This window comes from Hippichthys cyanospilos, chromosome 12 (assembly GCF_059441005.1).
Source record: "Hippichthys cyanospilos isolate Australia breed blue-spotted pipefish chromosome 12, RoL_Hcya_1.0, whole genome shotgun sequence".
Classification (NCBI taxonomy): Eukaryota; Metazoa; Chordata; class Actinopteri; order Syngnathiformes; family Syngnathidae; genus Hippichthys; species Hippichthys cyanospilos.
In genome coordinates this window covers 1,079,144-1,102,504 of record NC_142380.1, presented here as the reverse complement: position 1 = coordinate 1,102,504, position 23,361 = coordinate 1,079,144, and the positions used below count along the sequence as shown (strand labels likewise).

Genomic DNA, 23,361 nt, shown 5'->3' with positions numbered 1-23,361 from the left:
GGAGCTCTTCTGTAATATTATTGTATACACTAGGTGGCTTTCATTTGGAAGGCTGCCGCATACCGTAATGCGTACTTAACCTCAGTACGCAATGTTCTTCGCTACCTGAGGCTAATGCGCTAGATATTTCAATGGCCTTTACATGGTTGTGCAAAGCTTTTAGTGACTTTTGTGGAAATTCTTTGGGAAGTTGCGCTTCACTCGTAGAACAGCTTGAAGCTTTGGCGTCTTCCCTACATATTGTTTTGACAGGGAATGGCCGGAATTCTCGGAATATAGTAAACTCAAAGATTCAAAATTGTGGCACACCCGTTGAAAGAAAATGGTTGAAATGCTAGCATGCTAACAGTTTTCAATGCTAACTGAACAGTTCACATGCTAAGTTCTTTCAAATTGATGTCAGAAAGGCTTGTTTTTTTTTTACAGTAAGGTAAGAGTTTAAACGCTAGCATGCTAACACTTCACAAGCTAAGTTCTTTCAAATTGATGTCAAAAGTACAGAAAGCAGAGTTTGATAAGGAATGAAATATTGCGCCCAGTGTTCAGACGCTATTGAGCGAGGGTATAAATATGTATATTTATCCAACTTTTTGTTATGAAACAACAGATGAAATACTGTCATGTCCAAAAGTTATGTCCCGCCAACTCGTTCAAATGATGAGGTCCAGACGGAAGTGATGAGTATGAATTTTATTGTAAAACATAAAAAAAAAGATGAATCCACAGTACGCAGATTTGCCAATCTGCTCGACACAAACAACTCAATAAATAAGGCATACAATCGAAATTTTGACTTCTTTCGCAAAGAAACCGGAGGAAATGAATTGGATTTTGCATGGAAACTTTTGAAAGGAGTATTTGTGGTTAAGATGCTTTTATTAATGCTCGACTTTTAGATGAAGTTCCTATGAGTATGCGAAATGAACATAGTGATGAGACGTAAATTTTGCGTGAAACGAATCGCCGCTGACAACATTGCTTCAGGCGCTACTCATGACTTTTCGTTATACAGGTGCGGCGCAACACGGAACACCGCGCCTCGACGTCGGGATTCTCGCGGCGGCCGACGCTGGCTACTTTTCTTGGCGATCTTCGGAAACGTTCTCAGAAGGACGGCTAATCAAGCAAATCAGGTACTAGCTCATCAAATCCTCTCGCGTCTCGGTGGGAGCCATGACAAACGTTAGCAACAAAAAGTGCATTTGATGTTTGGACAGTGGTGACTTGAGATACCCGGTGATTTTTTTTTTGCATCCCCGTCTGTCTTATGCTGCCCCCAGGTGGCCGAGGCGCGCACACCAGAAGGAGCAACACAATGCCCATTTGAGTGAAACAAAAGTGGCGAAAAATAATCCATTTTTTACATGATGTTTGATTACATCATTGTATCATTTTATTAAGTGCATTACATTGCTATTTTTTAGGGATTAAAAATTCTCTACATTCTCGCCAATTTGTTGCTGGCAACGGGTGGAACGGATTAAAGTCATTTACATTCATTTCAATGGGGAAAGATGATTCGGAATGTTTATCAACTGAAACAATACCAAATAAATGCCAATAATTTGAAAGTAAACAAAATCAAGTCAAAGTCGAAACGTCTTTTTTTCACTTGACGTAATAAAGAAAAAAAATGTTTCAATTCACTTTTATGGAAAACAAATTGTTATCCGGTTATTTGATCACTAAAATGATCCATTATGGGAATATTCAATAGTGAGCGCGATTTGATTTTGTATCTCAAGGCAGCGCTTTATGATGAAGTTGACTAAATATCCTATCTAGTTCTATTTGGGGAGCCATCCCCTCATTTAGTGGCCAACGGTTATTTGACTCAAATGTTGCATACCGCTCATCTTTTGAACAAAATCACTATCTATTCTGTACAAATGCAGTTTCATCATTATGCTGTCTATATGTGGTTATAGTAATCCAGTATATCAGAGTGCATGACACGATTTGCATGTCGTCCACTTTTTTCCTTCCTCATTCCTAAAACATGCTTCTTGGGTTCATTGAACAATGTAAATGAGCCATTGTGATGTTTGGCTCACTTGGAAACCAAAGTCAGCTGGGAAGCTTCCAGCAGACTCATAAGCCTAATGAGAAGTGCTGGAGAAAATGGATGGCTTGCCTCCGTCACTTACTGAAGGCCACATGGCTGTTTATCGCTTTTCTGGACTCAATCGCCCCGCATCAATGTGATCCCTTTTCGTATCGTCGGCCGGAGCTTCTCGCTCAAATAGCGTCGCTCCCCAAATATAAGACGGGCTTTTTGGGAATAGATTTTCCTCTATGCGGCCCGCAAGCTAAAATGACTTGCTATATGCGTTAACATAGAAAATACGGGAATTTGAGCCTAAAAATTAGGGTGCGTCTTATACACAGGCGCGTCTTATATTTGGGGAATTGCTGGATTTTTGTGGTAGTGCCACGTTGAACTTTGACAAATTGTCTTCACCCGGGTGAAATTTCAGCTCCCTAGTGCCTTCTTTTAATGCTTTTTTGGTGTGAAACGCCTTTGATGTAAAGATCAAAGGATGGGACTAAATACCAAACGCGGGTTCACGTTTTTTAGGGTTACGTTGCTATTTGAGGGAATGTGATAAACGGGAACATCGCTGCAACGCGGAAGCAAGTCGGCGGTTTTCCCACGTGTCCTGCGGGTTCGCACCAGTCGGGTACGGCGGTACTTGAAAGACACGTGCGTTGGATTGGTCCCGTTGTCCGCCCGGCCGACGGCGGGGCCGGTCGGCGTCCTCCTCCAGTATGGTCGTACGCCGTGGGCAACCGGTCCGGTTGACTCAGTGGGCCGCCTTGCCGCCGGCCCCCGGCCCGCTTTTGAACTTGACCACCATGACGGTGATGTTGTCGGGGCAACCGCGGTAGAAGGACTGCAGGACGATGCTTTTGGCGCCAAAGTGCGGCTCGTCCAGGCGCTCGCGAACAAAGCGCACCGCCTCCTCGTTGCTGAAGGCGTCCCACAAGCCGTCGGACGCCAGGATCATGAACTCGGGCTGCAGTTTGTCCAGGTCGAAGGTCATGATGTCCGGGTCGGGGATGACCACGTTGAGGTTCTTCAGCGGGTAGTCGCCGAGAGAGCGGGACATGGCCAGAATTCCCTGAACTCGCCAGGAACCGTTGAAACTGATGAAGCCTCCTGTGGAAGGGTCAGGAGATGCCGTGTCAAATCGCACCAGGAGGGGGCGTGAGAGCGCTGCGAATGTTTGCCAAAGGCTGGCTCATCGCATCCCAATGGAAGGTGCAGATTCGCGGAATTGTTTTTTTTAAGGCTTCAAGCTATTTAAACGCCAGCAGTTGAAGTTAAGCGTCGAATTTATCATTTGATTGAACACATAAACACAAATTTCACCGAAAGAAACAAAACCTAATTACAGCCATATGTTCAAAGATGTAGGAAGTTCATGACTTACTTTTACTTAACCCTAACGTTTTTTAATGGGCGTGGCCTATACGACACTGCAATTTGTGATGATTTGCCGTAACCGTAAAAGCTTTTGTAACTTAACAGATTCTCAAAATGTCCGTTTTTATACCATACCTGTTCCGAGGACGTCTACGAACTTTATTCCACCGCATAGAGAGCGCCGCCAAGTGGCAGCAAAAAACTTTATTCCTGGCGTCTTACCCGCCCTCTTGATCCTCTTGCGCTCCTTGAGCTGATAAGGTTTGTGGTCGTGCGACAGCGCCACGGCGTTGCCGTCTTTGTCGCACAGGACGCCGCGGGAGTCGCCCACGTTGGCCACCGTCAGTTCTCTGTCCGACAGTAGCGCCACAAGACACGTCGTCCCTGGGCAAGACGTCATGGAAATTGCATTGGCTGATACAAATTCCCCCACCCCATTTAAATTCACTAATGTTTTGATGAGTTTGTAGCACGCGATCGTAAACAAACGATTAACATTTCTTGTTATCTTGTTATCAAACCGACCCGCTTCGTCGTGATTGGCGGCCAGCTTGTCCAGCATCTCCCGGTCCACGTTGAGGATGCGCTGCTCCAGGACGCCGCTGTACGACGGGGCGCTCTCCTTCCTTTCTCGCTCCAACGCCTGCAGCTGCTGCCTCAAGGCTTCGGGCAGGTGGGCCTTCACGTAGTCTGCTGCGGCCTTGCGCAAAAACAAAAGAGCGGGTGCTACGTCACCATGCGCCTTGTGCAACTGCTAAATTGAGAGTATTGGCAAAGCATGACACGTACGCAAAAATACAGTATTATTAAATTATAAAACTGCGTCAAAAACTAACACATGCATATTAGAATTACATTAGTGCATATTAATCAAAATATATCATGTAAAGAATAATAAATGCCGCGAAACCCTTTAAATTAATTGTATTAATTGTAGCAGTTGAATATATGAATACAATTCACTTGTGTGCACTGAGATTGTGTTGGTGATGAGACACCTGTTTAGGATGTTTCATTTGGACGCTTTTATTTTACATTACATTAAGTCCATGGGAGCAATAATATTTATTTTGGGGATTATTTTTGAGCATGTTTAGTTTGGGTTCATGCGAAGTGCTTCCTGTGTGATGTCATTGCTAAAGTGCTAATGACGCTCTAACAACGCAAACGTCAGATGCGTTGTTAGCACCGTCAAAGCGGTATGTTACATATGTGTTTTATGTGATTATGTATGAGTAAAGATGAAAAGTGGAAGACCATGGTAAACAATGCAAAAAACAATTGTATCCTTTGTGGGCAAGCCGGCACTTTAATAAATTATAAAAATGCATAAAAACCCATTGTAAATACGAGATGTGATAACGCATTAGTCATGTTGGCGTGAGCGCTGGTGTCTCATATGCCAAGAACGTGGCCTTTCGTAGCTTGAATTTTCTCTCATTACGAGAGACAATCATTTTGCGCCCGGGCGTTTCGTATTTTTCGTAACGAGGCGTTCGGAAATAGAGGCGCCGCTGTATAACTTTCCGTTTATCAGTTGTTGATTATTGTCCAGATTGGTTATTGCTTGCACATAAAGAAGTTAACAGGGAGGATACTAACAAGCAAAAGACAAAACAGAAACCTGCTTGAATAAGGTAAATATTTGTCCAGGAACGGGACAACTGGACAGTTGTCCCCTTCAGTAAATGCACATTTACAGTCTTCAAAAAAGGGCCTAACAAACTACCGAGAGCAGGAAGACATAAGACCCGGATACGAGAGATGTAAGCAGAGGGTGTCTAGTTGTGCGTTGGCCCTGCAGCAGAAGGATCCCATTAAAAAAATGTTCAATTACGTTTTCATCCACAGAAAATTCCTGAGGAAATGAAAACCTTAAGCTTCAAGATGTTTTGCCAGCAGTCTGGAAATGTGCAAGTCTAATTCCACTTAATGATAACAATCCAAAATGCCGTGGAAAGGTTAACAAGAAGCAAAGTAGATATGAACAAAAATGGTGTAGCAACACACGTAGATGGAAGAAATCATTCAGTTGGACTGGATAATAAATTGAAAGTGTTTTTGAAATGTGAAATGCTGCATGGGTGCTGTACTTCACCTAAAAAGCAGTATTCACTTAAAATGAGTATACCTTATTATTGATACATTTTGCCCAGTTTTTTTTTTCTCAGACTTTCTTTTTTGGCATAGCCACAGCCGTAACCCAGGCATATATTCTTTATCCTCTTAGGGAAATGACTATCACAGGGTCTTACTGTACCAGTACTATTCTTCTTTGTTCGTGTCGGGAGACTATATGCATATACCGGTCCCTTGTGGCCAAGGCAGGCACACCAGGAGGAGTGGCTCCACGAATCGGATTGCAGCATTAAGTCACACACAAATGGTTGAATCCTTTAAATCGTTTTTATGCTTTGGTTTTATACCGCATGATATTCAAAGTGCTATTTTTCCTCCTTTTAAAAAGAACGCTGGGGCTTTGGGGGGTTGCCGGGACAGTTCATTCTTGGAAAGGTGAAGAACGGATTTGACTTCCACGTGTGGTCACGGGACTATCCATACTTGTATCTCAAGGGACAGTTGTGACAGATGGCCGGAATAGCTCAGTCTGACCACAAGAATGAAATCCGCTGAGCCTTGACTACACAGGGAGCGGAAGAAAGACAAAACGTTCACACACGCGCGCGCGCGCGCACGCGCTTTCTTTGTGTCGGCTTAAACAGAAGGAGGCCGCGCACAAAGAAACGCAATGGGAACCAAAACAGCAAGTGCGGCGCAGCGTCGTATAGACTTCGACGTCACCGCACCGCACCGCAACGTCAAAGCAGGACGCGGCGGCGACGACGTGACGCGTTCAGGTGCGTCGGGGAGCCTTACCTCCCCGCCGTGGCCGTCAAAGATGGCGAAAATGGACGGGTGGCTCTTGTTGGCGATGTCGGTGAGCACCTCGAAGCGGTCCTCCATGTGGTCCCGCCTGCCCTGGATGGAGTACACGGCCACGTTGCGGCTCTTGAACTCCCACGTCTTGGAGAACTCCGCGTCCAGCACGCTGAGGCCCCCCAGCCGCTCGTTGTGCATCATCTCGGCCACTTTGCCCTTCACCATCTTCACGGCGTCGCGGCTCGACTTGACGATGGTCTTCACCTCGTCCGTGTGGAAAAAGTAGCTCCACAGCGCCAGGCTGATGCAAAGCAGGAACAAGGTCTCCGGCCTCAGGAGAAAATAGCGCATGATCCGACCCAGAAGAGACAGGAGCGTCATCGTGTCTCCTATCATCACACGCCGCCCGAAGCACGTTTCACGCCATCAACTGGGGGCTGTGATGGAGGGAGGGCTGGGCCGGGCCGGGGGGACATCGAAAGCGCCGCCGCCGCCGAGTCCTGCCGCAGCGTCTGCGGCCGCGACTACCGCACGCCGGCCGGATGCGACCTCATTCGCTTGGCCTACAAGCGGGATCAGCGCTCGCGAGCCGAGCCCGATGTCTCGCGGTCCGTCTCGGGGAGGAGGCGGACGCGGATGTTGCTGCTGTTGGCGAAGACCCACCCCGAGGAGAGGGACGAGAGAGGGAGTCGAGCCCGCCCCCTTTCGGCTGCTGCCCTATGGCGTGATCGCTGGCAAAGACGATCCGATCCGTACGACTCTAAATCGCCTTGACTTTGAATTGTTTTCGTACAAGACTCGCAATTGAGGAAGCTTGCGCGAGACGTCTTTGATTTCGCGCATCTGGATATGCGAGTTATGATGACGTCACGCCAAGATGCCGCCGTCTGCGAGTTAACATTTTCCCACAACAATTCTCAGGCCTAGTTTATTTTCGCACACAACGAAAAGCATACAGGCACATGAAAGAAGTGATTTTATTTGAACTCATTCAACGCCGGGCACATATTTTCCCCTTTTTAAGAGTCCAGAATTCAATTCCAGTTGTGTTATGTTTACTAATATTTCTACAGGCAAAGAGAACTTACAACCCAATTGTATCTACTCTTGACATACAAACATCAATCTCAGCATGCAATGGCTCATCTGTCACTGATAGAACTGTCATTTTTCACCCCCTAAGAACTGTCATTTTTCACCCCCTAAGATAAATAAATCAATAAACCATTGATTTCCAGAATAATTTGCCCAAAAACTCGTCATCATTTACTGCCGGAAGCTTCAGAACGTCCGCTACTGTCGCCGCCGCACTTGTGTCTCTTTGCATACGCATGGCAGGAGAACCTTTCGGAACACACGCTGCAACTTAAAGGTTTGTTATGTGTTATTTTGTGCTTTGTAATGCTCCTCTGACTGGCAAAGTGTTTCCCACAAACTGAGCAGGAAAAAGGTTTGTCTCTATCGTGTGTTTCTATGTGTCTTGTTAAAAGTGACTTTGTGGAGAAGCTTTTGCTGCAAACTGTGCAGGAAAAAGGTTTCTCTCCGGTGTGCGATCTAATGTGGCCCGCTAAAGCTGAGCGTTGCGTGAATTGTGTACCGCAAATCGAACAGGCGAAAGGTTTTTCCCTCGTGTGTATTCTCATGTGCGTTGCGAAACATAACTTGGTCGAGAATCTCTTACCGCAAACAGAGCAAAGAAAAGGTTTTTCTCCACTGTGTAATTTCGCGTGTTCCTTTAAATACGACTTCGTAGAGAAGCCTTTGCGGCACACTGAGCAAAAAAAAGGTTTCTCTCCAGTGTGAATTCTTGCGTGTGTTCTTAACTGCGACTCGTAAGCGAAGCGACCACCGCAAACCGAGCAGGAAAAAATGTTTTCTCCGGAGTGTGTCCTTTCGTGTGCTGTTAATTGTGACTTTGTAGTGAAGCTTTTGCCGCAAACTGCGCAGGAAAAAGGTTTCTCTCCGGTGTGCGATCTAGCGTGCACTGGTAGGTGTGAGCGAACCGCAAATCGTTTACCGCAAATTGAACAGGAAAAGGGTTTTTCTCCAGCGTGCCTTTTTAGGTGGCTTGATAAATTTCCCTTGAAAGAGAAGCGTCTTTTACAAATTGAGCAGGAGAAAGGTTTTTCTCCAGAATGTATTCTTGCGTGAGTTGTTAAAGCTGACTTTTGGGCGAAGCTTTTGCTGCACACATTGCAGGAAAACGGTTTCTCTCCAGTGTGTGTTCTCGCGTGCGTTCTTAAACTTGACTTCACAGAGAAGCTTCTCCCACAAACCGGGCAAGAGAAAGCCTTTTCCTCAGTGTCTTTTCTTTCGGCGTGTATTCTTACGTGGCTTATTAAGTATGACTTTTCAGAAAACCTTCGATCACAAACTGAGCAGGAAAAAGGTTTTTGTCCACTGTGCCTTCTGACGTGACTTTTTAAATTTGCCTTGTTGCTGAAGCTTTTATGACAAATGGAGCAGGGAAACGGATTCTCTCCGGTGTGTTTGATTGCATGGCTCGTTAAGCCCGTTTTCTGGGAGAAGCTTATACCACATACCGAACAGGAAAAGGGTTTTTCTCCTGTGTGCGTCCTTATGTGAATGGTTAACTGCCACTTTTCACGGAAGCTTTTATCGCAAATTGAACAGGTAAAAGGTTTTTCTCCAGTGTGCAACTTTCCGTGTCTTGCTAAAAATTCCCTCTGAGAGAAGCTTTTGCCGCAAACTGCGCAGGAAAAAGGTTTTTCTCCAGTGTGTGCTCTTCTGTGCTTTGCTAAATATGACTTTGTACTGAAACTCTTGGCACAAATTGAGCAGGCAAAACCTTTTTCTCCAATGTGCGTTTTTCTGTGATCTGTTAAATGTGACTTTTGGGAGAAGCTTTTGGCACATATTGAGCAGGAAAAAGGATTTTCTCCGGCGTGCTTTCTTCTGTGTCTTGCTAAGAGTGACTTTCGAGAGAAGCTTTTGGCGCAAACGGTGCAGGGAAAGGGTTTTTCTCCAGCGTGCGTTCTTTTGTGGGTTGTTAAAACACTCTTACGAGAAAAGCTTTTGCCACAGTCTGAGCAGGAAAATTGATTTCCTACACTGTGCTCGTTTGTGTGATTTAGTAAATGTATTTTTTGAGAGAACCTTTTATCGCAGATTGAGCAGGCAAAAGGTTTCTTTTCAGCGTGCGTCTTTGTGTGCTTTGTTAAACCCCACTTTGAAGTCAACTTTTTCCCGCACTGAGAACATTCCCAGCAATGTTTTTCAGTCCGAATTCTCCCATCGCCTTCATCGGTGTCAGGGAAGTGTGATATGTCAGCATTATGTGCTTGTGTTGGTCCACAATGGTGTACATCGCCTTCTGCTTTTCTGTGTTGACTAGAGCTGCTGCTTGGAAGCTCCGCCCCTACGTCGTTCTCAAACTCACCCTCATCTCCACTCTTTAAGGGGACAAAGGTCAGAGATGACTTGGAAACCTCCTCCTCCTTAATGTGAGTAGATTCTGTCTCGCGTATAGAATGAAGATATTTGTCAACGACATCTGCAGGAAGTGAAAACATACACAATTCAATTTGGTCAGTGACTTTGATGTGCAGTATATTATATTTTCTCCAGAGATATTTTTACATGGGCGTACCGCACAGAGCGTGACGTGTCTTGAGACTACCGCTCTGATTGGAATAAATGAGAAATCGCTTTCAAACGAACGTTACGCGTTCGCGTTGCCATGGCAGCGCATCGTAACAATACCAACGATACTAGCGCCGCCTACAAATGATCCATACAAACGTAAGCAAGCGAGTAGAAGAACTTTGAACAAACCTGTCCTGCGTAGCACAACACGTAGTTGCTTGCACACGTCGCCCAGCGGTTGAAAACGTTGCTCGTTCTCTTCTTTGATTCCGCTAAGTTCCTTTTTGGACTTTGGTGTGGTTCTTGCACACATGTTCACAGGATTGTCCCAAAACGTTCGCAGTTCATCTCTGCTTGGCGATGTGCAACTCTGCTAGCAAACAAGACTAAGCGAGCTAACTACTAGCGCAAACCAAACCTGAGACACATTTATCAAAGACTTGATATGGGGTGCAGTTATTCAAAGTATTGACGGGGACCAAAGCCGCATTACGTTCAACGTTAAATCGAGAGAAAAAAAAAACTTCCAGGCGAAAGGACAGTCTGCTAACAAGTGCACTGACGGAAGTAGAAGTGCGGCGGAAGTCAGGTGGGACACGCCCCGCCCCGCTACGGTATGATTGGCTCTGGTAAAGGATGTAAACAGTTTTTTTTTATTTCCTTTGTCGGTTGTTCTCAATTTTGTGTGTGTGCGTGCGTGTGTGGGGGGCGAAATATGTTTTCAGTCGAGAATCCTTAAATCAGTGCAAAGCATTTTGGTAAAGGGAAAAAAATAGTCTTAAAACATGCCATCAGTGTTTGATTTATTAAACTTTAGAATCCTTCAAATTTCATTTGTATTGGTCCACAAAAAATAACAAACGGTTCTCTTTTGGTCTTAAATGAGTCTCAAAAGAACACAATACAACACAAAGTTGTTAAACTATCTGTCATCAAATTTTTTCAGGTTTCAGTACGCGCTGTATAAGAAAAAATATTTTCTGTTCAATTTGTTTGAGGCAACAACACGAAAGGCCACTTTTTGTTTAAAGATTGAATTAATAATGTAGATTGCTTATTTCAGCTTTCAAGTTATTTGACAACTAAAATGATGAAGTATAAAAGGATAGGCTGGTATTTCATGTAATCATGTAAAAGGACGCTGTTGGATCATTTTGTAAATTGTTCTTTATTGGTGCAACATTTGTATTTCCTGCGTCACCCATTTAGGAGATTGCTACTGAGGAAAGCGCTCAAGCATCTTCTGTGGAGAAATAAAGTACACACACAATGTGATCTAGCCACAAAACAATTTTATTTACACCACAACAAAAACAGAAAATATACAAAAACTGGGGCTCTTTTGTTTTTTAAAAAGTGTCAAATTATCTTTTGAAAGAATCAATACAACTGTAATAACTGATGTTTGGTTCTGATTGTGCTTTGATAGACAAATCTTAACTAAAGCAAGAAAACGTAACTGTAAATTTAACTAATTGTTGCATCAATTCAAAGCGAGCTTATGTAACATTTTCTGTTAGCTTTGGCATCTGCTAATGCGATTGTAGAATTTTGCATTTTGCCAGTAACAAAGGCCACAATAATCAAACATTCATGTTATAAAAACCAGACTAAACTTTGTTGACATGTAGCATTTTTAGCATCTAATCGTGTGTGAATGACTGACTGGTGTGCGATCGTTTTGATTGACGGGAAGCCGGCAAGCTAAGCTCAATAAGCAAAAAAATAATACTCTTTTGTATTCATTAACGTCACATATGTAACAACTGAAACCAAAAAGGAAAATTTGAAAATCATCAGGATGTTAGAGCGACTTGAAAAACAGCATTACTGTTGCCATGGCAACCACTGAATCGTCTTATGGTCTACAATGTTTGTGAACCAGCCAGGCCAGTTTTGCTAGTGCTAGCATCAGAGCTATTGCTATCGTAGCACGTTGTGTGGTTGCGCGCACTTTTGCTACAAAATAATTGTTAGCATTTAGTGCGAACTTTCATGTTAGCGTCAGTGTTAACACTAGCATTTAGCATGCATGGCTATAAGCTTAGCATTTCTCTATTTTGTGTCGACAACTCATTCAATGCCACGGATGTATTTTCACTATTGTTTTTTCTTTAAGAGTCCAGAAATTCAATCCCTCTTAAAAAAAAAAAAAAAAATCCCTGGCATTGGATGAGTCAACATAGCATCTTTACCCTCCAAAAATTGAATTACTGTTCGGATGGGAAACTTCTGGTCTTTTAATCTGGTTGACAATGAACAGCTAGCATTTAGCATCATTAGCTTCTGATCATGCCTTACTCCAAAAAAAAAAAATAATAAAAATGAAATGGCTTTTGGATTCAATTAAAAGAATAGGGAGAGCCCACGGCCACAAAAATCGCAGCTGGAAAATGACATCATGCAAGTTAGCGGTCGCTATGCAAAAATGCCACAAACGGTGCTTTCAGGGCGCCATTCTCAGGGGGCGTGGTTCTTCCCGATCCTCCGAGCAGTCCAGAGCGCAACGGCGTTCCCGGGACACGAGGGAGGGTGCAGAATGGCAAAGGCCTGAGCGAGTCACAACGGCGAAGGCGGCGGCGGGAACCACTTTGGGCGCGCTCCTACTCCCCCTTGTGGCAGTAAATGTCCTTGAGCGCCTTCAGTTCCTCAATCAACGTCTTGTTTTGGTTCTCTAACACAGCCACGCGGTTTTCCAGACACTTGACGTACTCCTTCTTTTTCCGCCGGCATTCTCGCGCGGCCTCCCTGTCCCAAAAGATGGACCGTTGAAACAAAAACCACGCCGGACAGTCAGGATGGGTCGCCGTTCGCGGCGCCTACCTGTTCTTCATTAATCGGACCTCTCGTTTGCGGGTGACTTCTTCGGCGTGGTGCGACAGCGGGCTATGCGTGGCGCCCGGCGACGCCGCCGCCAACACGATGCTGTGGGCCAGGCCCGTGGTGGGCGAGCGCAGCTGGCAAGCGGGGATGTCTCCGGTGGCGGCTGGGGTAGAAGAAGCACCGTGTGTCATGTTACGAGAACACTATGAGCGGCTGTAAACGCGCAAACTAGCGTGTAATTCGGTTGATGTCGTCACCGCCCCGTGAGCCGGAGGTGTCGTGATTAAATCAGCCTATCGTAATACAGCGTGGAATTGACCGAAATTAGAACGCCTGAAGAGGGAGGCAAAACAGCACAGATACTAGCCAGAATTTTGATCACTTACTTAAAAACGCCTGATGAGGGAGGCAAAACATTGCAAACATTAGCCAACTTTTACAGGCAGCGCCAAAAAATATAGACCAGGCCAAATAAAGCACATATCTATAACTGTTAAATAAGAAGTTCCAAAACATCATTATTTTGGGGGTGGGCCACGTGGCCCTGTAACAGATGATCCACGGACCGGTACTGGGTGGCAGACTATAGGTTGGGGACCTCTACGCTACTTTGGCGCCATCTCGTGGAATCGCGTTGTTCTAGATGGGTTGAATTCAATGGTGAGCGCTGTGGATCACCAGCTGAACCAATGGAAAACCATTGAATAGATTTTAACAGCATTATATCCACGAGTTGCAATGTCGATGCTCTTGAGATACATTTTGATGACGATCTCAAGCAAAAGTATCAACCTTGGAACGATGAGTCAGCTTGACCCGCCAGCCCCTCACTCACACGCACATTGATAAGAGACGTACTGACGTCACTGCGTGCGTCTCTCCCCCACCCCCTTTCCCTTTTCTGTTCCAGGAAGCTAGGATGACGTAAAAGCAGCACGTCTTCAACCATTCCCTTAGCTTCCCTCCCCCGTAACGGCAAATCTGCCCGTCAACAACGTTTTGCTCGCTACCCGATTGACGCGCGCGCGCACTTTTTTTCGTCAGAAAACGAGACGATGAGCGGTGTGTGTGAGCGCTCTCCAAAATTGGAAAAAAATGTTAAAATTATTCATTCCAAACTTAAGTTTAGCGACATTATCCCAGTATTAACACTTGTACTTGTTGCTATGAGCTTCGAGCGCATGCGCGAGCGAGAACAGGAAGACGCCAAAAAAAAAAGACGGGAGACGAGGAAGAACAGAAAAAGTCCAAGAAGATGATAAAGAGACGAAATAGTGACCCCCCCCTCCTTCAAAGAAAAGTTTACCGTACCTGACTCAGTCTCATCCCCGGTCACTGCCATTGTTGTTACCCAGTGAGCCAGAACCGAACAAAGAGTGAAAACTCAAAAGTGCTCAACCGTCTTGTTGCCTTTCTGGCCGGCTAAAAAAAACGAAATCGCGTTGGGTTCTCACTTCCTCGGCCGTCGCGCTTCGTCTCTGGCCGCTCGTCAACTTTGCTGCCGGATTACAATTACCGGCATTGGCGTCACGATGACGTCACCAGCGGTGGCTGAAGTCAGTGAAGACGCGCTGGGTTGGAGCCCCTCCCCCTCCAGGCCCCTCCAGAGTAGCATAATGTCAAGGGGGAGGGGGGTTATTTTTAGAGGCAGTGACGCAACTGGAGAAGAACGGCAAACAATGGGGCGCTCTGATTGGCTCATTCGAGAAGGGTAGGCGGGACGTAAGACCAAAGAAGATGCCTTGTGTCTACGTTAGGAAGCGGTGCAAGTTTTTCCGAACCTTGAACTTTTTTTTTCCTCCATACAGTGTGGTGCAGTGAAGTTGATAAAAAAAAAAAAAGTCACCCTTGAAATGATGATTTAAACTTTGTTTGAAACTCTTGATTTCAAATACGAACTTTGTCTTGAAATTGCTCATTTGAAACCCAATTTGAAAGAAGTGTACATAGCCCACACTTCTTTTTTGGCAGCTTTAAATCGGTTTGAAACCCTAACGCTGAAAATGCTAAATTATGTATGTAATGACATTCCTCCCAAATTCTTCTTTGCAGCCGCATTGCGTCAAATTAAGAGTTTCCCTTCACTGGTTCCGGGTGGCCCAGAATTGTCCAAACATAATCAATGTTCTTTTGTCTAGAAGCATACCTTGTATGATCATCTGTCCCGTGTGGATGTAGAACTGGTGGGGGGCGCCCGGCGAAGCGGCGGCGGCGCTCTGCGAGATGGCAGCTGCGGGAATGGAACCTCAACGTAATTAGATGTCATTCAAGATTACCTGATGTTTCTATGTGTGAGAGCATTTCGTTAGTGGATATGAGCAGTAAAAAGTTTAAGCAAGGTGTGGAAAGTGAGCGCCACAGCGTTTCAGTAGTATGTGTGGCCAAAAAAAAAAAAAAAAAAAAGTCTTTGATGTGAAAAGGATTCAGTCTATTTCAACATGTGTGAGGGATAAGAAATTCTGTCGTGACAGTGAGAGCATTTTAGTAAATTGCGTGAGAGCTATTTAGTAGTGTGAGTGTGAGAGATTTTTAGAAATGTATGTAAGCAAAAATAATTCAGTAGTGCTTGTGAGAAGCCTTGCAGTAGTCAGTGAATGAAAAAAAGAACATCAATGAGTGTGAGAGTGTTTGAATGGTAGACGTGAGAGCATTTTGTAGTGCTTGTTAAAGCGTTTCAGAACGGCGTGCCAGCATTTTATTTGTGTAAGAGAGTATTTCATCTGTGTTTTTCCCTGTGTGTGAGAGCTTTTCGGTCGTGTGTATTTGATAAAAATCTGTAGTGGGCTTGAGAGCATTTTTCTCACGTGTGAGAGCAATTCAGTGGTGTGTGTGTGCAGCACGCGAGAGGGTTTCAACGAGAGCGACTCGGTTGACAAAAATCTGAAGTGGGCTTGAGAGCATTTTTTTCAAATGTGAGAGCCATCCAGTGGTGTGTGAGCTATAAACTGTAAAAGTGCACAGTACATGAGAGCATTCCAATGAGAGCGACTGGGTCGTGCGCATGAGAGCATGAGAGTTGTGCGTATGAAAATGTTCGGATATCTAATATGAGAGGATTTGCAGCGCATGCGAGTGGGAAAGGATTGAGCGGCGAATGAGAGTGACTTAGTAGTAGTGTGTGAGAGCGAATGTTACAGTTCAGCTAAAAATGGTCTGGCACTTACCGTACCGCCCCGATCTGGCAAGGTAGTTTGTCGCCACCAATGTAGACGAGTCGCCATCTTCCTCTTCTAGATTATTATCCATTTTGGAAACGTCGTCTGTGTGCGTGGAAAGCTCGTCAAGGACGTTCCTGTTTGTGAAGACAAGAATATTGTGATATTTGGCGCTAACTGGCGTTAGTTAGCATGTCGCGTTACCTTGAAGCCGGCCGCGAGGGAGGCGTCGGCCTAACGCCGCGCGAGTCACCGTCACGTTTGTCTTCCGGCTTGCTCGACACCTAAACGGGATTCAAAAAAACAAACAAACTCTAAGAACGTAACCTCATTTGAAATCCTAACCCTAAGCAAAACCTTTTTTTGACACCTTGACCCTGGCTCCAAATTTTTTGATCCCTAAAGCTACTATGAACTAGGATCCATACCTGACACCCTGTTTGGAAACCTTGACCGCATGGTTATTTTGGAGCCATAACCCGAGCGAGTGAGCCCCGCTTTGAAACCTTAACACGCACTTAAAAAAAAGAAAAAAAAAATCAAAGCCTTAACCAAAGTGTGCAAGAGAAAATACGCGCTTATCCACGTCTTTTAGGTTCGTTCGTTTCCAGAGTTGAGGAGGCCAGATTTTGCACCGAGTCGGCCAAGTCAACGGCAACCTTTCATTTATTGATAAAGGAACCTAGAAAAACTCGCGTCAAACTAGTTCCTATTTGTTTTCGTTGAAAGATCGCTCATACCACAACATAGTGAGAAAAAGTGATTTCATCCAGACAGAGAGCGGAAACGTACACGAGGCCTCGGTCGGGCCAGTCCTGCCACCGGTCCGAGCAGAAATGGCGACCTTTCACCTTCCGCATTCAGTTCTTATACGTCTATGGGCGATGCGGTCTCACTGGGGAATGCAGGTACAAAAGTCCTTCTTGTTGAAGGGGGAGGAAGTCAGAAGAAGCTTGTTCTGAGACCAGTAGTTGGTCTCCAGTTCACAGTCAGATGCAAATTCTCCGTTGGCCTTTTGTTTCTTTTGGGGGAGACAAGCGGTCTGGTCTCCGGGGGCGCTCACAGTTGGAAGCCGAATCTCTAAGGATGACCTCCTGTCTTGTCGATCGTCCTTAGAATAGTACGGTTTCATGGACACATTATTTGACATTATTTCATTCATAGCGACTACATCTTACTGCAGAAGTGCTGAGGTGGCCAAACGGTGCGTTTGGGAGCACACAGCCAAACAATTAGCGTGAGTGGTAAATAATTCACCCGCGGGCGGAACTATTGATATGAATAGGGGACTGATTTGATAGAAGGGACGCATGCTAGCGAGAGCGCTATATCAACACGGCTTTGCATTTGAATGTCAGGAAAACGCCGGTTTTTGGCCCCGTTATTCACGCTGTTGGGGTTTTCTTAATCAGGCCGGCGCTCAGGATGATGGACGGATGCATGTTGCGTGGCCCGCCCCTTCAGCTGAAAGGGGGCGTGGCACGGTAAGAGCAAATGAGGCGCTTTACTTGCAGGTTAGAAAGATCGGGCCCGTGAAATTCATATTTAATTAGAAATCAAATCGGCAAAGTGCCAATATGTCATGATGATGGTGGCACAGCATTTACCTGTGAAGGAGACATTCTATCCGGGTGCTCTTCCTCGTCCGTCATCGAGTCGTTGGCGCTGTCGTCCATCGTCACTTGTCTCTGAAGAAAAAAAAAACGAGAAAAGAAATGGTAAGCACGTCTCTTGCAGTTCTGAGGGTCTCGATTACAATCTGGGATTTTCCTGTCAAAAAATGTCATTAGGTTGAATGGTTGTGTGGCTATATGCGAATCGAGCGCCAAGTCCGGACCTGTCCACTTTGTATGTTGACATACGGAGACTTACCGCTGTTCATCTACACGTGAGGAATAAAAAGTGAAGTGCGCCTCTCAAAGATGATGACCGATAACTTTCACACAGGAAGTGACAAACGTGTTCGAGAGAACGAGTGATGTTGAAAGTGATGAGCAACATTTTGTTTCCACATGAAAGCAGGAGAATTACAGTCCCAGTAGTCAATAAATATTGTATTTAAAATCCTATCCATTGTTTAAAAATCTTGAAACCTAAAACGTATATTGACATTTTAACTCTCAACAATATGTGACATTCAAATCAAAAGGTTTGGCGTTTAACTTTTATTCTGAAAGCCCCACTTCCGGCCCGGGAGCGTTGACGTCACAGCGTTTAACTTGACATGAATTCGTGCTCCCTGCTGACTCATGTTCGACGGTTAACAGCTGCAACTCGGGCGCACTTTTCCAGTGACATTTTTGACTTAGTGGTTATCTGATCGATCGATGAATCGATTTGGGACTTACCCAAACTTTGACGCCGAACTCGTCGTCACTGGTGACGAAGTGTGACCGCGTTCGCGTCGAACCACGTCAGCGACGACGAGGCGGATGACGATCAGCAGAAGAGTTGCTTTTGGGACAAAGAGTGCCGGTTGACTACAATCGAGCGAGATGAGTGACCTCCTTTAAATCCGAGTTCGCTCTTCAAAGACAAAAATCAGGACTTTGAAGTCAACAGACTTCTGGAGATAGGTTAAAGTTCACGACTTGTCTCTTTGAAACGTTACATCAACCTTGAAAGCGTCTCAACCGTTTTAAAACCCCAGCTTTGAACTTCTCGTTTGAAATCCTGTGTTGTAAGCTTAACTGGGCCTGGAAAGCCTAATTTGAGAGCTAAAATAAACTCTTGAAACCTTCATTTTAAACCCTCTCTCCAGCTTAACACTCGAGCTTGAAACCCAAATTTGAAACACCTTGTCTTGAAAACCCACCTTGAAACTCCAACCCCGGTTTGACTCTTTAACCCATAAATGTCAAACGCCAGTCCTGGAGGGTCGGTATCCTGTATGTTTCCCAACCGTCTCTCCCCAATACACCTGCTTCAAATGATTAGCTTATTTGAAAATGATCTTAATTATAGGAATCAGGTGTGTTTGAGAGAGAAGTTTGGAAAACATGCAGGATACCGGCCCTCGAGGACTGGAGTTTGACATTTGTGTGGCTAACAACCCTTGAAAACTTAATAACATACTTAATAAACCAATCCCGATCGTGTAAGGATACCAAGACAAGAAGTAATACTTGATTAGGTTTTATAGAAATGTTCAGTGACAATGACTGGTACGGATAATAAATGAATGAATACGTTGCAATGTTGTACTCGTGAAGCGAAGAGCAGCTATTTGGGCGTTGGGCTCAAATACACGTTGCCACAGCAACGTTCCCTAACAAGATGCCGCTGTTGGTATCCGCTTGTGACCTCTAGAGGGCGCTGCTGTTTCATGTGGGAGTACCTAACTGATGTACAAAATCATTGCGGCCCGAAATTGCCCACACGTCAACAATAAATGTACCATTCACTAATAAATCAAAGTGCAATTCATGAATGAAGCGTTTCAGCGGAGTGCCTTATTGAGCATCGTGTTTCTTCTCTGATCTAATGCAATGTGTTTGCGCGTTTGTGTTGTGAGAATGCTTTGAGATGGATCATAGTAAATATTCAGGCGCACAATCTTCTTTGTTGCTTTCATTTAAAGGCTGCAGCATTTGCAAAGGCCAAATGGCTTTTTCTTTTTTTGTGTGTGTGTTTGGGAAATTTTGGGAATATTTTTCGCATGCCGTAATGTCAAATTTTGGGTTTGGACTTGGGCTGTATTTACCATGGGAAGATTGAAGTGTTCTGTGTTGCGGGTACTATTTTGGACAGTATTAAAGAAAATACACCATGATTTTATTGGTCCGTCCATTCATTTGCATGCTGTTTATGCTTTTTAAATATATTCATCCATATAATTTGAGCAATTTAAGGTTGTATTGGGGGGTAAAGCAATAAATGTATCACGTTGCAATATGATGTAATGTAATAACATATATTATATAACCGAATACATCATGCTGCACAGTAAGAGGTCCGACTTGCTTTGATATTTGTTAATTACTTTACGGCTGTTTGCTGCCAGACAGCATTACAAATGAGAAAAGGTTTCCAATCATCTTTTTTTTTTAAACTCAATATCTTGTCCCAATGAGCCACATGAATTATTTGTCAGCCATCAGCCATATTATTTGGGGATCGTGAAATTGAAGATTTTTCGAGTTTACGTGAACACACCACCGAGCGGCCGCACGGGCACGCGCCTGGGAGGCGACGAGAGCGAGCGCGGGAAGGAGAGAAGGAGAAGGAGGATAGATAGAGCGAGCTCCGCTAAACAGGTGGTCCGAAAGAGGGAGACGGACGGACACCAGGCGAACAATCATGTCGTCCGGCGAAGAGAGAAGCGGAATGACGCTTTAGCGGAAGACCCATCAAACCGGACCGAAGTGAGCCCCCCCCCCCTACATCTCCACCCCACCCCGCCGCCCACCACCTCATGCCGCTTGTGGACTTCTTAGGATTCTTCCTGCCCCGCTTGGGAGCATCGAGCGAGCGCGGAAGGAGACCATGAAAGTGACTGTGTGCTTCGGACGGACGCGCGTGGTCGTCCCGTGCGGGGACGGCAATATTCAAGTGTACGCGCTCGTCCAACAGGCTGTCATGAGGTACAAAAAGGCCATCGCCAAGGTAAACACAAGTCGTCGTCGTCTTCTTGCTCTTGTTTTTAGCATGTTAGCATGCTAGCCCGGCTAGTTAGCCTACTTGTTGCTGCTAGCTTTCGCAGGCAGGGGGCTCGCGCGTGCGCAAACAACATGGCGCAAACTTGCGGCAATCCGATTGTTTCTGCCAAGTTTGCACCGTTGTGATTCCTCCGCGGTAAAGTTAGCAATCACGACATCGTCTCAAGAACGACAAATTCTCGCGAGGATGCCGCAATGTTGTTGTCAGCCGCTTTGCGTGTTAGCGTCTGGAGGAACACGCACGCGCATTTTGGCTGGTATCGGTGCACGGAACTTTTGGGGAATCTTATTAGGGTTGGAAGAGGCTGGGCTTGGCAACGTTAAATTCTCCAGACGCATTTGCATTGTTTCCCACATTAACCCCTGGTTGTCCGGGGATTTTTCACTAGCCTGGCATTAAAATCAACCAAAACGGGCTGACTTTGAAAGAGTCACAACACACACACAAATATAATATATATATATATATATATATATATATATATATATATATATATATATATACACACACAGTATATATAATGTTTTTTTGGGGGGTACGCCCCCTTTATGCGTTAATAGCAAAAGTAACTACACTGTATATTTACATATTCATGAAATTGAAATAGGAATATTTCTTATGTCACAGAGTATTATGACTTTTGAAGACTTTTGCATTATGGGAATCCAGGCTAAGACAATCACCCAAGTCATTGAAAGGCTTGCAAATGTCATAAGTTGGCCACTAGCGCAAGAGTAAATACACCCCATCTTTTCGTTTGGTTTTGGTTCCGGAGCTGAGGAGGAGGGATTCTGCACCGAGTGGGCCAAGTAAACAGCAATGTTTAATTAAGTACTGCTGATGAAGATTAATGCCGAAGTGGTCAAAATGTTTGTTTGGAATAATTAGCATCAGTAGTAAATAATTAAAATCCGTGAAAGTACGTCCCTGGCATTGAATGATTTAGTTGATTGATTAACTTTTTAAAATAATATATTTACAGTTGTGCCATTTGGGTCCAGGCCAGTGTGCAGAGTAAAAATCACACACACACACACACACACACACACGTATATATACAGGGTTAGCGTTAGTGTGTCATAAAATCTGTGCGACCCGCTTGAGGACAGATTTTCCTCCGTGCGGCCCCTGAGCCAAAATGAGCTTGACACCCCTGTTTTATAGCATTAATTATGATTTGTCAGGTTGTCAAACTTTGACCTAATAAAGTAAAATAGGTTTTATAGTGTCAAGATAATTGTCTGGAAGCTGCATAAAAAGGTATTAAAGGCTGACTGGTGAGTTCATCATGATTTTCATCCTCAATTCAGAGTGATTGCAATCTCAAAATAGCTTCAAAGATGAACTTGATAGCTCCAAATGATAAGCTCCAGTGACAAAATAAAGCATTTAAGTAAGAGTTATTAAGCCTTAAACAGCTTTTAATGCACAGCATAACCTCTCACTATGGTGCCTTTTAGATGCTTATTTCATGTTTTCAGCATCAGGAGGTAATAGTTAGTTAGGAGGGTGTGTGTGTGTCATTAAGTCCCACTTGTGTGGTAGAAAAGTAAGTTTTTTTTTCTTTTTTCTCAAGGCGTGTCATAGCTCCTCATCGCGCTCGCACAGGCACTCTGTCTGCCGGCGGCCACGGCTGCTTGACCGGGGCGGGTGCGGCTACTGTGCCGCTATTTATGTTTTCTGCCGTTAATGTGCTAAACACGCAGGTAACTCTTGAACTGGCTGGCACAACACTCCCTTTTATCCACTTTTTAAGCCGCAATCAACAAGCCACTCATCACAAAACGCAAGTTTGCCAACAGCAACAAAAATGATGGTTGGCCAGTTAACAAGGCAAGTTTGTGTTACCTGCTAAGCTAACAGCAAGTTGATGGGCTAATAGTAAATAATTATTATTATTTCTCATATCTCGATTGTGCCTGTCACAATCAAAACAAATTCTTGACAATATATTTTTCAAAACCAGTTCAGAGTGCACCCCGGTCTTCAGCTAGAATCCAGCTCACCTGACCTTAATGAGGATACGTGCCGCAGAAACGCCCGGATGAATAAATCAACCTGTCGTTTTATTTCAGTGTCTTCACGGAATTCCACGGAACCTGTTCAGACATTTTTATCAATCGGCCACATCTTATCAGATCAACTTGTGTTTATGTGGGGATTGTTCCATTTTCTTCCCTTTGATCCAGAGGAAACTTGCACTTAAAAGATGTTGCCTTGAGGGCACGATTGTTTCACATTGCACTTCACGAAAACTGAGTCGATACATTTTCTATCGGTCATATGAAGGGCTCGACTAATCGTTTTCACGTTGTTTTGTCTCATTTTCACATTGTTTTGCTTCCGGATTCTGTAAGAAATTTTGTAACGTCCCAAAGTAAGTCTTGTGTGTTTTGTTTATGGGTACCAGCTTGTACTGTAACTTCCCTTGTCATTACAGAGGAATGCTTCCCAAGTAAAAAAAAAGGAAAAATATTGCGCTTGCTTTGACATCCTGAGACAGTACTCTCATACCTGAGCAATGAGATGGATGAGGGGAAAAAATTGTGGCAATCCCAACCGGTGTCAAATATGACTCCCCGATGGAAAAATGTTGTTGATTTTAGACTGTCGCTCAGAAGAGCTGAAATCCCGCAAGGCCGCTGCGCAATCGTTCATTTGGCTTTCAGCACACAGTCGTCTGCTCTGTGGTGCACCGCATTTTGATCTAGACAAGGAAAAATGTCCCCTTTCCGACCCCGGGTAAGACGGAAGTTAATGGATGGAAGGAAAAAGGAGAACTTAGCTGTTGATTATCACTTTTTTTTTGAG

General features: G+C 44.6%; 4 protein-coding genes across 11 annotated transcripts in view; 1 reads left to right on the top strand and 3 right to left on the bottom strand.

Annotated features, from left to right (window-relative positions):
* Positions 1 to 675: 675 nt before the first annotated feature.
* On the bottom strand, positions 676 to 7,033 carry ppm1la (protein phosphatase, Mg2+/Mn2+ dependent, 1La). The gene is made up of 4 exons (XM_088429125.1): positions 6,305 to 7,033; positions 3,953 to 4,127; positions 3,650 to 3,811; positions 676 to 3,160 (listed from the first exon to the last, which is right to left on the bottom strand). Exons 1-4 carry the CDS (start codon positions 6,701 to 6,703, stop codon positions 2,805 to 2,807), a joined length of 1,092 nt encoding a protein of 363 aa, XP_088285251.1. The 5' UTR covers positions 6,704 to 7,033; the 3' UTR covers positions 676 to 2,804.
* A 229-nt stretch (positions 7,034 to 7,262) lies between these two features.
* LOC148414287 (uncharacterized) lies at positions 7,263 to 10,475 on the bottom strand. Its single transcript, XM_088429124.1, has 2 exons — positions 10,103 to 10,475; positions 7,263 to 9,821 (listed from the first exon to the last, which is right to left on the bottom strand). Exons 1-2 carry the CDS (start codon positions 10,224 to 10,226, stop codon positions 7,570 to 7,572), a joined length of 2,376 nt encoding a protein of 791 aa, XP_088285250.1. The 5' UTR covers positions 10,227 to 10,475; the 3' UTR covers positions 7,263 to 7,569.
* Positions 10,476 to 11,188: 713 nt separating this feature from the next.
* LOC148414286 (cAMP-responsive element modulator-like) lies at positions 11,189 to 18,366 on the bottom strand. 2 transcript variants are annotated; one of them, XM_088429127.1, is made up of 7 exons: positions 18,240 to 18,366; positions 17,499 to 17,579; positions 16,096 to 16,175; positions 15,901 to 16,028; positions 14,883 to 14,966; positions 12,737 to 12,899; positions 11,189 to 12,661 (listed from the first exon to the last, which is right to left on the bottom strand). In XM_088429127.1, exons 2-7 carry the CDS (start codon positions 17,565 to 17,567, stop codon positions 12,517 to 12,519), a joined length of 669 nt encoding a protein of 222 aa, XP_088285253.1. In that variant the 5' UTR covers positions 17,568 to 17,579; positions 18,240 to 18,366; the 3' UTR covers positions 11,189 to 12,516. The 2 variants fall into 2 exon arrangements, with proteins under 2 accessions (XP_088285253.1, XP_088285254.1); XM_088429128.1 differs by lacking the exon at positions 18,240 to 18,366 and adding an exon at positions 17,764 to 17,823.
* A 1,531-nt stretch (positions 18,367 to 19,897) lies between these two features.
* pard3ab (par-3 family cell polarity regulator alpha, b) overlaps positions 19,898 to 23,361 on the top strand; it is an 81,315-nt gene continuing 77,851 nt past the window's right edge. For 5 of the 7 annotated variants that reach the window (XR_015867428.1, XM_088429120.1, XM_088429121.1 and 2 more), the window contains exon 1: positions 19,898 to 20,496. Coding sequence is in view for 5 of the 7 variants with exons in the window: in XM_088429120.1 (XP_088285246.1) it covers positions 20,377 to 20,496 (120 nt within the window). In the remaining 2 variants the exon portion in view is untranslated. The remainder of the gene's footprint in view (positions 20,497 to 23,361) is intronic. The other 2 variants (XM_088429119.1, XR_015867427.1) reach the window with 2 other exon arrangements.